The sequence below is a fragment of the Ambystoma mexicanum genome, chromosome 3p, assembly GCF_040938575.1.
Source record: "Ambystoma mexicanum isolate Mex_15411 chromosome 3p, UKY_AmexF1_1, whole genome shotgun sequence".
Classification (NCBI taxonomy): domain Eukaryota; kingdom Metazoa; phylum Chordata; class Amphibia; order Caudata; family Ambystomatidae; genus Ambystoma; species Ambystoma mexicanum.
The window spans coordinates 1,219,677,816-1,219,694,966 of NC_090925.1; the positions used below are offsets into that span (position 1 = coordinate 1,219,677,816).

At 51.0% G+C, this 17,151-nt stretch overlaps 1 protein-coding gene across 3 annotated transcripts in view; it reads right to left on the minus strand.

The window, feature by feature from the left end:
• ANKHD1 (ankyrin repeat and KH domain containing 1) overlaps positions 1-17,151 on the minus strand; it is a 1,723,611-nt gene that overhangs the window by 911,102 nt on the left and 795,358 nt on the right. For all 3 annotated transcript variants that reach the window (XM_069652665.1, XM_069652666.1, XM_069652664.1), the window contains exons 16-17: positions 13,027-13,172; positions 12,806-12,917 (exon numbers count right to left, since the gene is read on the minus strand). In XM_069652665.1, the coding sequence (XP_069508766.1) occupies positions 12,806-12,917; positions 13,027-13,172 (258 nt within the window). The remainder of the gene's footprint in view (positions 1-12,805; positions 12,918-13,026; positions 13,173-17,151) is intronic.

Genomic DNA, 17,151 nt, shown 5'->3' on the forward strand with positions numbered 1-17,151 from the left:
TGCAGGGCAGATATTTCTTCCTCCGAAGAGGAGGACCTGGTGTCCTTTCACACAGTCCCAGAGGACGTGGGGCACGACAATGGCGGAAAAGAAGGACGACGGCAGGGACGGACTTATCACTGGGCATCCTTTCAACTCTCCACACTCTGGTGTCCGAGATCCAGAAGAGGAGCCACCACTGGCACCAGGCCTGCCGCCGGCTTAGAGAAAACTGCACCCTACGCCACCTCATCAACCGCCGCACATGCCCTCTGTCCCTAGAGATACAGTGATGGCAGAAGAGACCAAGAAGGAATGTTTCCTTTAGGAACGAATTGAGGCTAAAAGGAAGAACATTCTGGCTGTGCCTCTCCTGGAGGATGCTTAGGAAAAGGGCCTGGCGCTGATGAGAAACCCCTCCTCAGCCCCGGCAAAGAGACAGGCTGGAAAAGAAGTACCAGGTGCTGGAGTCAGCACCCAAGTGTCTACGGTCGCAGCCCTCCCCGGACTCCCTGGTCTCGGCAGCTGCAAGGAATAAATCTTCTAATCACTCCTCTTCAGCCTCCGTTCCACCGGACAGCAAGGGGGAGAAGTTGGACGTTGTGTGTAGAAAGGTCATCTACTCGGCAGCGGCGAGGACTGCCAAGGCAGAGAATGCGCTTGCATTCCTGGCTAGATACGACAGGGAGCTGTGGTATAAGATGGCCCTGCAGCTGGAATTTCTCGCTGACAACAAACTGGTCGGACAGCTTGAAATCCTGCAAGAGGGCGAGGTGGCATCAGACCATGCCATCACCGTGGCGCTGGACATTGTGGACACGGGGTTCCCACAGATGGGGAACACTGTCTGCCTCTGTCGTGGCTGGTTGAAAGCCACCAACTTTCAACAGGAAGTTAAGACTAGGGTTCTGGACATGCCATTCGACGGGGACAACCTCTTTGGGAAGGCTGTCGACTAATCGTTGCAAGCTATTAAGACCGGCACGAAGACGGCCCAGGCCCCTGGCACGCTTCAGCAACATCATCCTTTTCGTGCCTAAGGAGGGAAATCTGGCAGGTCGAATGGTTTCAGTGGGGATCAACCTCTTACTGCCAGCCCTCCCGTTCGACGACCCAGGAGGCCTACAGGGGCCATTCCAAGGCTTTCAGAGGTGGCCGATGTCGTCGTTGCTACCAAGGCAGCAAGCAGGCCCTGAAGCAGGATTGAACCAGCCAGGATGTCAGGACCCCAGACCCCCACCCATGCACCCCGGTGGGAGGCCAGCTGGCGTGCTTGGTCAGCGAGTGGGAAAAGATTTCAACCAACCGATGGGTGATGGACGCTCTCGCCCACGGACACACTAGAATTCCAGCATAAGTGTCCGTGGATACCAGTGGTGGCCCGGCAGGAGCAGCACAACCCTAAGCTCCTGCAGGAAGTACAGACCATGATAAGAAAAGGGGCGATAGAGCTGGTTACAAAATGACTCTTGGGCCCCGGAGTCTACTCCAGATATTTCTTGGTAATCGGCATCTAAACAAGTACCAAAAATTCAGGATGGTCACATTGCAGCACATGCTCGGCCAACTGGAGGAAGGAGACTTCCCGACGTCACTGGATCTGGAGGATGCATACTTCCACGTACCCATTCGGGAGAAGCATTGGAAGTTCATGCGCTTCATAGTACAGGGAGGGCAGTACCCTTTCCCTTCGGACTGAAGTTGGCGCCCAGGGTGTTTACAAAGTGCTTGGCAGCAGTGGCGGCCCATCTACAAGGGATAGAGGTGTACCCGTACCTTGACGACTGGCTCATTCATTCCAAGTCAGGGGAAGTAGCCGTTGAACACACTGAAAGGACCGTCCGGCTGCTGACGGATACAGGGTTCTCCGTGAACTATCCAAAGTCCTGCTTGATACCATCGCAGAACGTGCTGTCCCTGGGGGCTAGGCTCAACACGGTCTCTTGCCTGGCGGCCACCTCGAAAAGGAGGATAGCGGCAATGCTGGGCAAGATGCAACGGCTGTTGGCTCTACTAACCTCCACGTTAAGGACCATCAAGTCGCTTCTCGGCATGATGTTGTGGTGCATTTACCTGATCTGACTCTGCAGGTTATGGATGCAACCCCTTTAGAAATTACAGGACGCCTGATGGATCCAGGAACCCGGAAGCTTCAGAGACAAGATTGTTCTCGACAAGGAGTTCCATCGATCGATAAGATGGTGGGGTGGGCACTCAACATTGCCTGGAGCATGGACTTCCAGAGCCCAGGGAAGTGCATGACCTTATTTGGGATTGCCTGACAAGGCAGAAAAAAGGCCAAACAAAAATATAAACAAAGAACAAATAACTTGTGGCGTGGCAATTCTGGGGCACTAGCCATGTTCAGTAGCCATACGTGTAAAACCTGAATGTGCACACAAACAAAAATGTTAAAAACATATTTGCTACCACCAGCTTGTCTTTAGGAATATAAAAAGAAACAAAAATGTCCAAGTGTAGGGTCGGCAAAAAATATAGGTAAGACTATCTCCTCATTCAGGTGGAAAGCGGAGGCTACCTTAGGTAGGAACGCGGGGTGTGTTCACAGGACCACCTTATCCTTGTGAAAAGTAGTATAGGGTTCTGAAGCCACCAGCACCTAGATCTCGCTGACTCTGCGGGCAGAGGGGAGACCCACCAACAGAGCTTTTCATATGGTGACCAGCCCGATGTCCACGGATGCCATTGCCTCGAAAAGGTTTGTGCGCCAAGGCACCCAACACAACATTGAGGTCCCACACGGGGTGTGGTTTCTTGATCGGATGGAAGAGCCTGCTGAGGCCCGCCAAATGTCGCTTGACCACCAGGTTGGAAGTGGAGAAATCCTCCCCCCCTCCCCGTCTGAATTTCTGTAGGCACCTATGGCTGCCAGATAGGTGCAGCATGTATCCACCTGCACGCCCAAGTGGGCAAGGTGGCAGAGAAAGAGTACGTCATCCAACAGCATTGTAAAAGGGTCGATCTCCTGAGAGTCGGCCCAGTGACAGAACATAGACCATATACTCTTGTACTGGATCCTAGTAGCCTTGCTCCTAGCACCCTGAAAGATTTCTAGGCTAGCCTGTGATAGACCCAAGTGTTTCAGCGTGACCTGCTCAGGATCCACGCTGCAAGGGCTAACTTCTGTGGGGCGGGTGGATGACCCTGCCCTCTTTTTGCACCAGGAGATGAGCTCGGCCCAGTGGTAGGTGAATGGTAGGCATGTCCAAGAGGCTGCGGAGCTCCGAGAACCATGGTCTGGCAAGGCCACCACAGAGCGATCAGTATGATGCGGAGGTGACACGTTTCCTTTATCTTGCAGATCACCCTGTGGATCAGGGGTGTAGGAGGGAAAGCATACGCTGTCATGCTACTCCACTGTATCTGGAAGGCGTCGCCCAGCAACCTCTTGTCCCAGCAGGCAAAGAGATCCACCTGAGGATAACCCCCACCTGCTGAAGATCCCCAGCAGCACCTGATCGTTCAATTGACATTCATAATTGTCCACTCCCTGTCTGCAGAGTCTGCCCGCTTCCAGGTTGGATTCTCCCTGAAGGTGGATGGCTCTCAGGTAGATGTTTTCCAGGGTCCAGTCCCACATGCTGACCATTAGGTTGCACAGTAGAGGGGACCTGGTACCACCCTGCTAGTAGACAGTACATGCTGGTGGAGTTGGCCGTTTGGATGAGGATGACCTTGCCCCCAATGAGCGGAAGGAAAGCTATGAGAGCTAGCCATATGGCTTTCAGCTCCAGCAAGTTGATAGGAGACTCCTACAGGGTCCAGACTGTGTACATTGTGGCTGTCCAAAGTGGCCCCCCGGCCCTCCAGGTAGGAATCAATAGTAATGTTAACCTGCGGGGCCGGCTGCCGGAAGGGCCTGCCCGTCCGCAGGTTGCAGTCCCTGTTCCACCATGTGAGGTCCAGGAGTAGAGAAGGCAGAATGCTGATCAGCTCCCGCTTGAGAGCTCCGCTCCCGATTCCATGAGGCTGCAAAGTGAAGCTGCAATTTCACGAGTCTCGTGTAGGGTACAGCCAGTAGGACCGCTGCCATGATGCCTAGTAAGCGTTGGTACCACCAGGCCGAGGTCACTTGTCGGGAGAGGAAGGGAGTAGTGGCCCTCTTGATGGCTGCGACCTTGTCCTCCAAGGAGAACACGCTCTCGGAGCTCGTGTCCCATATGAGGCGCAGAAAGGTCAGGCTCTGCATAAGCTTCTTGAGGTTGACCAAAAACCCAGCCTGTGGAGTGTGATCATAAGGGTTGAGGAAGTGTGTTGAATCGCCTCTGGAGATATCGCCCTGGCGAGCCAGTCCAGGTAGATGTGGTGGCCCTGTTGCCTGAAGAGGGCTGCCACCGCATTCATGAGCCTGGTGAACACCATGGGGGCTGAATTGAGGCTGAAGGGAAACACACCTGGTATTGGAAGCGGCAGCCCATGATTCTGAAAAGTAGGAAGGAGCAATGTGGCTGCCAAATCAGGACATGTAGATAAGCATCCTTCAGATGCAGGGAGCACATCCAGTCTACCCTGCACAATGTCTCCATGATCAGTGCTGGCGTAACCATCTTTAATTTTTGAAGAGGGAGGGAGAGGTTGAATGTGTAAAGGTCCAGCAACTCTGGCCAGCCTGGTTCTTCTTTTGTATGGTGAAAATCCTGGAATAGAAAGAAGCCCATTCCTCGCTGGGCAGCTGGGACTTCTACCACGGCCTGGCTCTCGACAAGCGACCGAACTTCCACCAACAGAGCTGCTGTCCCAATCTGCGGTAGGGGAGGATGGCGGAGAGTAAGTGATCGGTAGACGGTACCCCGTGGAAACTACCAATTGGATCCAGGGGTCAACAAACCTATGGTGTCAAAACTGTGCGTGATGGCAAGCCGGCCCCCACTGGAGACACATGGACACGAAGGGACGTGTCATGCCTTCTTTCCCTCTGAGGCTACTCCGGAGGAGCGGAGCTGAAAAAAGCCCTTGCTCCCCCCCGCCATTGTTGTTTCTGGGAACAGTCAGGCTGTCTAGACCTCCGTTCTTGGATGCTACGGAACCCTCTGAACGTCTGCCCTTGTCGGAGCGTTGATGTGACTGGGTGTACGCCTTGGCCGTGGCCTTCGTAAGGATGAGACTTCGCAGTTTGCAAACGGTTTTTCTGTTCATCCAGCTCCTCATCGATGGTGGAGTGAACTAAGTCTCCCCCCTCGAATGGAAAGTCCAATATGCGTTCCTGGACATCTGGGTTAAATTTAGTAGCCCGAAGCCAAGCAGTCCTGCCCATGACGATGCATATGGCCCGGCCAGAGGTGTCAATGTGGGCCACGGTGGACTCCATGTCGTCCTACGCCACCATTTTAGCCTCTGCCAGTCCTGCCTTGAAACGAGATTGGCTCTGCACCGAAGTTCTGGAAGGAAGTCTGCTCCTTCCTGCCAAAGCCTATAGTTAACGGCTGCCAGCATGGCATCCATGTTGGATTGACGAAGATGCAGAGAAGCATTGGAATAAAGCTTCTTCCTGTATGCCTCCAAGATCTTCTCTTTGCCTAGCAGCGCCGAGGAGGCCGAGGACAACTGCGGCTTTGAATAGAGTGACGCTGCAGCAATCACTGAAGTGTGTGGTTGAGGGTGGGCCGACAGCAAGAGTGGATTCCCCTCCATTTGCCTATACTTGGCGTGCAGGCACCAATTGTCAGGCTGGGCCAAGTGGGGCTTGAGCCATCCCTTATGACCAAGGCGACAACGTCCTTCTGCATCGGGATACCCATTCTAGCCGCGGGGCATAGAGTGAGGACCTCTGCAAGTACCCCCTCCTCCTGCTGTTCCACTTCCGGTTGTGGAAGGAACAAGTACTCTGCCAGAACTGCGAGTCGTTCAAGGAAATCCTTGGCTGACGATGGTATGTCAAGGGTCTTGTTCCTCATCTGTGTCCACCAGGGTGTCTGGGCTGGTCTGGAGCAGGTAGAGGGGTGCTGGGCATCGAGGGCTGAGGTATGGAGACCGGAGCCAAAAGCTGCAGTGGAAGCTGGTACGAACTGTGGATGGCAGGGGAGCCAGAATCGAAGGAGTCGGCGTGGGCAGCAGGGGCTGCACAGGGGCCTGCAGCGCTGGAGCCACAGGAGGAATGACCATCGGCACAGGGGCCGGAGGGAGTATGTCCCTGATTAAATCCCTAAGGATGGAACCCCCATCTGAGGCGATCTCATGAGCGTGAGGAATTTTTTCAAAGAGCCTGTCCTCGCAGGCCAGTAGGGTGGCAGGTGATAGACGGGGTAGTGGGCAGCTGCTAAGGCCGGTGCGTACTCTGTTTAGTTGTTTGCGGGGTAAACCTGCCCTGCGCTGCTGATTGATAAACTGTAGGCCATGTACCTGGTTGACACCATTCCTACCTTGTAACTAGTTTCTCCCACTCCTCGGGGCAGTATCGGACAAGCAGCCATTTTTGTCTGGCTGAAGTCATGGTGCTTGGCTCACTTGGCCTGGCCTCCTCCAGGACTCTTGGCGATGGAGCATGAGGCCTAACCTGCACCTCAGGCTGATGCCTGGCAGGAGTGTCACCCTCGGCACAGTTGTTAGCACTGCTGCGTGAAGGCGCCCCCTCGGATATGTTGCTGGTACAAGGGCTTAGCCCCTCGGGAGTACACCCAGTAAAAGAAACTTGCGGTCCCTCAGCAGTTTCTCCATAAGGATCTACAGACCCCTCGGCCTGGCGGCTGGTTGCTGAATTAGCCTCGGTACCCATGCTCGTGCAAGAACCTGAGAGGTTCCTCCCGTCTGGGCGTTTCCTTGGAAAGGAGTTGCCCTTGCGGTGTGCGATGGAAAAGAGCAGCACTCCCTTGTGCTTTGACTTATGTCTGATGAAGTCCTTCAAGTCCTCTGGAGGTGACTTCTCCAAGAGCTCCCTCCGCCTCGCTAGTCTGTTCATCAAAGCACACAAAGACAGTGCGTTGCACGCGGTGCAACCCTCCCATCCGTGGTCTGGATCAAGGCAGCGGAGCCAAAGAGCATGGGGATCTAATGTAGGAAGAGCCCGTCGCAGGCTGGACATCTGCTGAAGTCAACATGCCCCGGGGCAGAGCATGGCGCCAGAGGACCAAGTACCTGCAAGATAACAAAAGACAAGAAAAAACAGAAGAAAGTATCCAGGGAAGAGTGCCTGGTATTACATGGCCGAAGCCAAACCCAGGAGCGCTGGTGAAATCGGCCCATTCCCGACGACGGTGAAAAGAGGACTGGGGAGTGGCACCGGTGGGCAGAGTCAGGGTAGCGCATGCTCCCAGGGCCTGGCCAAGCCCCTGCACGTCTCTAAATTTAAAGAGGAAGACTTTTTTTTTCTGGTGAAAAAGGTTGTCTCCTGTCCCTAGCGAGGGACGTCCATGCAGTATGGAGGAAAGGGGACGGGACATAAGTGTTGGTCTGACCACTGGTTGGTCCAGGGACACTTGAAGGCTCAGCGGGCACAGATCCTCAGATGTCGAGGTTGGTTTTTCCCACCAGTCCAGGGTAAAAGCACCAAAGAAGGCTTTCTTGAGACCAGGAAAGAGGAAGGGCTTCAACAGAAGACCACTGAGCCGATGCTGGTCAGCTGCAGGGGGCATTTAAGGGTCGTCAGCAGGCTGCTCCTTCAGAAGACTTGGTTCCAACGATGATCTGATAAATAGTTGCAGGAGCCTTCCTTTAAGATACTGGCTGGGAGCAATTCCACCAATAGTAAGGATCTGCAAAATTCAAACAGCCTGGGTTTCCCAATCCTAGACAAACACTGGTCACCACATCTAACCAGCCAAAGACCTCCAGGCACCAGAGGTTGTGGATTAGAACAAGACATTCCCAGCAGATTTGCCTGGGGTTCAAGTTCCCCAGGCAAATCTCCTCCTCTTCGATAGGCGTTTACCTCGCCTCATCAACTTCCTTTCTTCTCTGGCTGTCCCTTCCTCTCATTCCTTGGCTACCTTGCCCACTCTTCCCTCCTCTTCCCATCTTCTGGCTACCTCCACAACTCTGCAGGGCATACCTCGGATTTGTACCCTTCCCCGGAAGGTCTTTAAGGCCGGCAACCTTCTTCATCTTGCCACTCTCAACTCTCGCTCTGCTGTCAAACACTCCTCTAACATCTGCCACCTCCTTGAAGAACTTGACCTTGATGTTCTTTGTCTTACAGAGACATGGTTCACGGCCAGCTCTGTCACGAGATTTGACACTCCTCCCTGATGGCTACAAGATCCTCTCCGCACCCAGATCCACTCGCCCTGGAGTGGGTGTAGCCTTGATCTTTCCTGAGTGGATTCCTGCCACTATAATTCCCACTCAGATCATCTACTCTTTCGAATGCCTTGTCTGCAGGCTCTCAATCTTTCCTAGCCACTCTCTTACTGTTGCCACTCTCTACCGGCCCCCTGGTCAAATCACCTCTTCTCTCTCTGAGTGGGCGGACCTCTGCTCCTCTCTCCTGGCCTCAACCACTCAACTCCTCCTCGGTGACCTCAACATTCACCTTGATTCTCCCTGTCCCTCAACATTGCTCTTTCGCGACCTCTGAGATATTCGCTCTCTCTCGATCGCTCTCTCTCGATCGCTCTCTCTCTCCCCCCCCAAGCCAAGCCTACCCCAACACTGCTCGATCGCTCTCTCTCGATCGCTCTCTCTCTTCCCCCCCAAGCCAAGCCTACCCCAACACTGCCACCTACCTTCCTGGATTTTTTCGGCCCATGAAGCGTGTGTCAGTCAAGGCTTTTGCTTCCACCTTCTCCTCACCCCCTCTTCCCTCTGGCTGACTCACACCCTGACACAGCCCTGTCTTCTCTCTATTGTTCTATTTCTGATACTCTTGATGTTCTTGCCCCTGCCATGAGGATCCGCCTGAAGTCCAAAGCCAAATGCAATTCCTGGTATGACTTCGACCTAGCTACACTTAAACGTAGGTGTAGAGCGGCTGAGAGAAAATGGAGGGATTCCTGCTCATCCTCTGACAAACTGGCCTGTCGCCTTCTCCAAAGACAATACCGTCTCTCTGTCCGTACCAAGAAGAGAGTCCACATTCAAGCCAGTGTCTCTGCGGCATCTAACAGCTCGGCCTAACTCATTAAAATTTGTAAGGAGCTGGCCAACCCTGCTGCAGTCTCTACCGCTCCCCTTGCCTCTCAGGCTCTTTGCAATGCCCTGGCCTCACACTTTATCTCAAAAACCCAGGACATCCTGTCCACACTCTCCCCTCTCCGTCGGTATTCACTGACCCTCCTCCAGCCACCCTCCCACCCTGCTTCTCTTCCTTTCCTCTCTTCTCTCTTCTCTCTTGATGAGGTCGCCAGACAAGTCCGATCTATGAAAGCCTCGTCAAAACAGGTTCATCCCTGTTCCTCTAAAACTCTCAAGGACCACATTGATACCCTCGCTCTGGCTCTGGCAGACTTCTGCAACCACTCCATTGGCTCAGGATCCTTCCCCTCCCCTCTTAAGCACCCTCTTGTGCATCCTCTCCTCAAGAAACCCACAGCGGATCCCTCTTGTCTGGCCAACTATCGCCCAATTTCCATTACCCCCTTCTTAGGCAAACTCCTTGAAAAGCTGGCCATCTCACAGCTAAACCTTCATTCTGATTCTGTTGGCTCTGACCATCAGTCTGGCTTCAGATCTGGCAGAAGCACGGAAACTGCTCTCCTGAACATCCGTGAAGATCTGCTTTCCAACCTTGACTCTAGCATTCCCTCTGTGCTCATCCTACTTGATCTCTCCTCTGCCTTCGACACGGTCAACCATACCATCCTGCTCAACCGTCTCCAGGATAGCTTGGGCATCACCGATCAGGCTCTGGCCTGGCTGACCGCTTTCCTCTCTGATCGACCCTCCCAGGTCCAACTTGGGTCCTTCCTATCATCTGTCTTCCTCTCCACTTGTGGTGTTCCCCAGGGGTCTAACCTCTCGCCCTGGCTTTTCAACCAATACCTGGCAACTCTCGCCCGCTGTATTGCCATTTTCTGCTCAAACTTCCAGAGCTACGCAGACGACACAACTCATTTTCAGGCTGCCTTCGGCCACCTCTCTCATCACTGATTGCCTAACTGCCATCCAAGATTGGTTTGCCGCCAACGATCTTTGTCTTAATGCCAGCAAAACAGAGATCCTCCTCATGGGCACACCATCCCCTTCCTTTCCCCTCACTCTCTGGCCAGCCTCCCTTGGCCCTCCTCCTATCCCCACCTGCGAGGCCAAGAACCTTGGTGTCACCTTTGATTCCACTTTCCTTCTCTGCCCACATTGCTGATGTATCAAAAAAGTCAAACCTCCTACTGCACATCCTCCGAGGTATTCTTCATGTCCTCTCATTCCCCCAGAAGCTCACTGTCTCCCAAGCTCTGTTTCTCTCTAAGCTTGACTATTGCAACAACCTCTTTCTTAATCTACCTGCCTCTACTCTCCGCCCTTTACAACTTAACCAGAACAGGACTGCGAGACTTGTCCTTGGCCTCAAGCCCTGGGATGGCATCTCTCCAGCTCTGAAATCTCTCCATGGGCTCCCTGTGGATGCAAGGATTAAATTCAAAACCCTCTGCATTGTCCGCAAGGCTTTCTGGGGCCTGGGTCCAACATACCTTCAGCTATCCCTCCGCAAATACCTCCCATCTCGAGCACTCCGCTTCTCTACCTCCAACTCCCTCAGGGTCAGTCGTTTCTCAAAGAAATGAGCTGGGGGTAGATCTCGGTCTTCGGCTGAGGCCTCCCTCTGGAACAGCCTCCCTGCCACTCTAAAACTTGAGAACCATTAGCGGTTCCGGAAGCACCTCAAAACCTTCCTCTTTGCTTCTGCCTTCTCCTCCCCTCTCCCCTGTTGATTCTGCTCTCTCTCGGCACCATGCACCTGGCCACCCTCTGTCCTCTGGGCCCAGGTACCTGCTCATCTTGCCACCCTCACGCACTGCCTCCGGGCCACCCCGTGCACTGGGGTCTGTATCTGTACCCATACAGCCCTCCCCTTTTCTTCCTGCACTTTCAGACCTACACGGCCTGCTGCCATAAACCCAGCACTTGCCACTTGCTGGCTGCACTCCCATTGTTTGTTGCCTTTTTATTTATTTTTTCTTCTCGCTCCGCACTCTCCTTTTGTTCCCCCTTCCATGCACTTCTCCCTCTACCCTGCACTTGCACGTTCTCAATGTCACTGGGCCTAGTAAGATCAGTGTTTTTGTTCTCCCATGTTCCCTTTCCCTGCCTGGTCGCGCTCTGAAACACTTGTGTATGAGCGCGATAGAAATAAAATATCAATCAATATCAATCAATACCTCTGGTTCACAAAAACAAAGCCCCTTTGCCCGCAAAAGCAGCAGCTTTCCCCAGGAAAGGGATTTCCATACAAGGCATTTTCCTTACCTAAGAAGCCAGGGACAAGGCCAAAGAACAATATGGCAGAAGAACAAGTGAAACATCTCTTGGCACGACTATCTTACGGTGCTAGCCACCTTTCGTAGCCATTTGCAGTAAATTCAAAAGTGCACAAGTATAATAAAATTTTAAAAAACTGTAAAAAAAAATATATAAATCCCACAGCTGCCACCAGCTTGTCTTAGGTACATTGTCAAAGTAACCAAAAAAGCCATTACAAAAAAAGTTAAGTATATGAAGTGTCCTATCTGCTCTTCCCAATTGTGTGCAATTGGAAAAATACAAGAATTCATAAAGAGGCAGAGTCTCCCCCATAAGAATGAGCAAAACAGGCCAGTGCAATAAAGCAGAAGGTTTTACTGACCATGCAAAAGTCAAGAAAGTGTTCAAAACAGGCAAAACTAATGGGGGGTCCTCCCCCATCCTCCAAACCTATGGAGGGGAAAGTACAAAAAGAACATCTTTCCTAACATAGTTAAAGCAAAATAAAGTGAAATTAAATTGTATAAATCCTAACAACTTGGTGATCTGTGTTCCTTACAGAATCTGCCACACTCGAGTGGTTTTTCCTGCTTGTACAGTAAGACGAATTTGAAAAACTTGTTCAATACTGATAACCGTGGTATACATTCACTTTGCTAGCAGGTTATACCACTGAAAAATCCAATACGATGACATCCCTCCATTCTATTAAACCGGGATCCCTCACTGTATCCCCGAATATAGTTTACAGCTGGAAGCTCCTAACCTTTGGTGTGTTCCCTTGCAGAGCGCCATACATTTTTTCGGCCTGTTGCATGATACTATTAACTTATTACAACTATATACTGAACCTGCTGTGCCTATTCTGCTCCTTTCTAAATGCAAAAACTCAAATATATTGCCCCTGCTGTCAAGGTAGCATATACTGGCTCTTATCTGCTCTTAAAGGTTCCTGTCCTGTGTCAGAAGGACCTATGTTAACTCCTAGTGAAATGAAAGTCCCAATCTAGTTTCCTTTTATTTCATAAAAAGCTTAGACAATGGAAAGCATGCAGATAGCCCAAAGCGCTTTATATTTTTCTATTTACTGATTCCTAAATGTCCGAAAATAATCATGTTTCTTAAACTTATTTCACAAACATGACATTGTGCAATTTCAGACTATACCTCAAAAAACAAAAGCTTGCCTTGACAAAGTAATATTCAAAGGAGATAAACATGGATGAACAATGACATTGTAAAAATCGGAAACATTGCCATGCCAGTGCAAACATTTAAGAACCGAAAACTTTTCATCCATGTGTTGAGAAACGTTTTGTGTAACAATATGTACATAAAGTACACTGATTGGAATGTTCAACTCATTAACTGTCACAAGTTTGTAGTTTGAATGGTCGCATTCGCTAGTGATTTCTTTTAATCATATCTTCGGTAGGTCACAAATCATTAGGGAGTTTCACAGACTTTGCAAACTCACCTTTTTTGTCTCTATGCTCAATGTTCGCACCACGGGCAATTAATACAGATACCAATTCTTCATGACCACCTGCGCATGCTAGGGTTAATGCTGTGTCATGATTGCTTTCAGTCTAGATAAAAATCAAAAGAAAATGCATTGTGAGTTTACCTACTGGTTACATTCTTTTACAAGTTAAAAAGGCTAAATTAAATGAAGAGTTCTGGTTCTTTATTACTCACATGTGCTTCTATATCAACTGTAGGATAGGCAGGAGGCACGGACTGATTGTACACACTGCTTGTAGTTTGAGAACAAACGTCTGGTACAGGGGATGGTGCAGAGTCTGGGGAATTATTTGACATACTGGGAACTCTGTTATTTACAGCTGAAAAACAAATGTATTGATCAGAGAGTCAATGCAATAATAATACACAGCACACACTATTCTTTTAAAAAATAAACTTAAAAGCAATTCCATTTCATATGGCAGGCATCCCATTAAGGAGTCTTTTCGTTTCTGGAGCTAAGCCCTTACACTCCCATGAAAGGGAAGACCTATATCTCACCATGAAAGCGGACTGAGGTGAACAATCAAAGTAAAGCTCAACAGAAGACGAAAGAGTTACCTGTGGGATCATAATTTCTACTGGATAATAAATATTGCCTCAAATTATCTGGTGAAAGTAGCCTGATCTGAGATGCAAAGGGGCTATTCGCTGACATGTACTACTAGGATGCCTCAATGTGCTCATGGCTGAATCCCTCACCAAAAAAGTAAACTAACAAAAGAATCGAATACCTTTCCTTTCAGTAGAAATCAAAAGCCGGTGTAACAGTTTGTTTAGGGAACCACTCACTGGACAGACATCAATCTATGAAGGTCCCCAGCATTTTAAGCATGAAGAGTGAAAAGTACAAAATTAGATTTTGGAGATTCAGGGGGCCCTTTTCAGGGCCCCCCCACACATTTAGCTACCACACCCCAACCCATTTATTTCCTAGGTTGTGGTGGCCAGAAGGACTTCTCCTGAAGTCCCCCCTGACATTGCAACCATTTTTTGTTGCACAACTGGTGTTCTCAGAGGGCCCTATGTACTTTTGAAGCGGCCCACTGTGGGACAGACTACTAATATGTTGCGTGGAGCAGTTGAGGGGAGACCACACGACATGAGCAAGGGGGTGAAGCAAGGAAAATGAAACCAAAAAAGGTTCTTGGTCATGAGGTTTGGGCCCTAGTAGAGTAAGTAAGCCTCCCCCACGCCCCCACCAAATCTCACCCATGTTAGGTTATCGCCAGCAGATAAACACTTCATTTGCAAGCACAGAGGGCTGCAACATCATTCAGTACCATATATTTCACCGAAATGAACAAAGTGTTTCCATTTTGTTACCGTCTTCACATATTTATCTTCAGCTGCTGCCCAATGCGCCTCTCCCCCTCTCTTTCCCTCCCTCCCTCCCTCCCTCCCTCCATCCCTCTCCCTCCCTCCATCCCTCTCCCTCCCTCCCTCCCTCCCCCTCCTCTCCCGCCCCACCCCTCAAAGGGCCGGGATGCAGCTATGCCACCCCACATAAGCAACACTCCATGAGGATGCTCTAACCTCCCTCTGGGTGCCACAGTGAGCCAGCAGAGTATCTTTATATGCTCTTTGGTACATCCCTACACTCAATCAATTGGCCAAAACCTTTATTTGCATTATGTGGTTTTGTGTTATGGTTATTGAGTATTTTTGATACAACATATCAGCATGAACAATTAATTTTGTACTGCCCTCCGCAAGAGCATGATTGGGGTTCATACACCCACCCAACACCCTCATTCCAAAGATTCTAGCCCAGTCCTGGTTTTCTTGGCGAATTCTAGCACTTTCGTTCCTCGATTTCTCTCTTATAAATCCAGGACCATAAGTCCCAGAATGCAAAGAAAAAAACTGTACTGGACCAGCATCTGTCAAGTGTGAAGGCAAGTGTTGGCATGTCTCACTTTAATTTCTTTCGGAAATTAAATGAACATCAAAGAGGAGATTGGCAAAGCCTCATCATACAGCTTGGTTTAAGAACCTATTTGATGATTTTTACAGCTAGTATAAATCCCTGATCATCTTTTTAAATCGACTTCTGTTCCTGGCACTCCATGAACCACCATTGTGGACACCTGTGAAAACTCTGCAGAGGCCCTTGCCCTAGTAATACAGAGCTCTTTCAGCCTCCAACTAAGGGTTCGGAAATAACACAGGCGGCAGACTTCCTGGTTCAGAGATCACCTTGGGCACGAAGTTTCGATGTGTGTGCAAGATAACATTGTCCTTGTAGAAGGTGGGGAAGGGCTTGCACAACGACTGTGCGTGCAGTTCACTGACCCTGCGGGCAGAAGTGAGTGCCACCAGCAGGACTGCCCTGAGCGTTGCTAGTCTGATGTCCGACGCCATCGGCTCAAATGGATTATGCTGTAAGGCCACAAGTACAACGTTGAGATCCCAAATGGGTTGAGGCCTATGCACCGGAGGAAACAGCCTGGTCAAGCCCTTGTGGAGGGGAGGTGGGGGCTTTAACCACAGGGTTGGCCGCTGAAAAGTTTTTCTCCAGAGAGTTCTTGTAGGCCCCAATGGCCGCCAAGTATGTGCAGCAGGTATCGAATTGGGATGCCGGACCGAGTCAAGTGAGCAGAAAAAGACAACACGTCATACAGGCAGCAAGTGAGAGGCAGAGCCTGGTCCATGCGCTCTCGTACTGAAAGCACATGGAAGGCCTCCTGAATGATCTCCCAGTTGCTGTCCCGAGTTACAGTCTTAGTTGATCAGGAGGCAGCCCGAGAGGGACAGCCTGGCGGGGTCCGGGTGCTCTACTGCCACGCAAGGAAGCCCCGTCTACGCACTTGGGAGCGCAAATGCAGCAGATACAAGAACCACACCCTCGACGGCCAGTGGGGTCAATCAGGATGAGCTTGCAGCCCACCGAGACCTGAAATTTGCAGAGGGTCAACTGGAGCAATGGAGGAGGAGGAAACTCATAGCACTTGCAACCGTGCCAAACGAGTTGAAACGCATCCCCCAGAGATCCCCGACTCCGTGCCACCCATGAAGCAAAGAGGGGGTACTTGGAATTCAGAATAGATGCGAGTAAATCCAGATCTGGAAATCCCAATTTCTGAAAGAGGGGCAAAAACAAAAGTTCATGTGTAACTCTCATTTGTAAGTGTTGAACCCTAGATGGCTGAGCTGGTCTGCTTCTGCAATGTTGTCCACTGGGAGATGGATAGCAGAGATCCATATCTCCTCCGACAGGGTCTACTGCCAGATGGACACCGCCTCCATGCAAAGGAGTGGAGAGCACGTCCCGCCCTGCTTGTTCAAGTATAACATTGGCATAGAATCGTCGGTCCTGACCAGAACTGCCTTGACCCTGATGACGGGCAGAAAGGCCTGACCGCAAGGCCCACCGTTGCAACAGATTGACATGCAGGAAGGCCTTGGTCCTGGACCCTGCGTCGTGGATAGAATAGTAACCCTCCAGTCCGTGAGGGAGGAATCGGTCATCACTACCAGAGCAGGCTCTGGCTAGGTAAAGGGGACTCCCACTGTCACATTGCAGTCCATAATCCACCAGTGAACATACGGAGAGTGGGACTGAGAAAGAGGGAGCCTGTCCAACTGCGCCCCCGTTTCCTAGTCCTAGGTGGTAGCTAGGTGGAGCTGGAGGCATCTCATCTTGAGGCAGGTGTGCTGCACCATGAACAGGCAGGACACCATCAGGCCCAAAAGGTGTTGGACCCACCATGCAGATTTGGTGGAGTTGGCCAGAAAGTGCCCAATCGCCTTTCGAAAGGCCCTAAGCCTTTCGCTCATGGGGTAGATCCTCTGAGTTGCTGTTTCCCACATACACCAAGGAACACCAGGCCCTGGCACGGGCACAGCAGCAACTTCCGGTGGTTGACCAAGCAGGAGTGTATCGCCCCTCCGGGTGAGCTGGCCCTCACAAACCTGTTGTCCAGGTATAGGTGATGGTGCTGTAATCAAATGAGGCCAGCGACTGCTTTCATGAGCTTCATGAAAATACGAGGGGCCGAGTTGTGGTTGAACGGCAGCACAATGTAATGAAGTGGTGCGACATGATCGTGAACCGCAGAAATCTCTGGTGCGGCTGGTAGATGCGGACATGAAAGTATGCATCTTTGAGGTCTAGGGAACACATCCAGTCTCCCGCACACAGCAACTCTGCAATGTGTGCCGGGGCGATCATCTTGAAACGTTTGTTCGAGAGAACAAAAATCCTGGAATAGAAGCAAGACCTCCTGTCTGTCTGAGGCACAGGCTCCATCGCCTGCATGTCCAGAAGAAGGATCTCCCACAACAGTGCCGGGGACC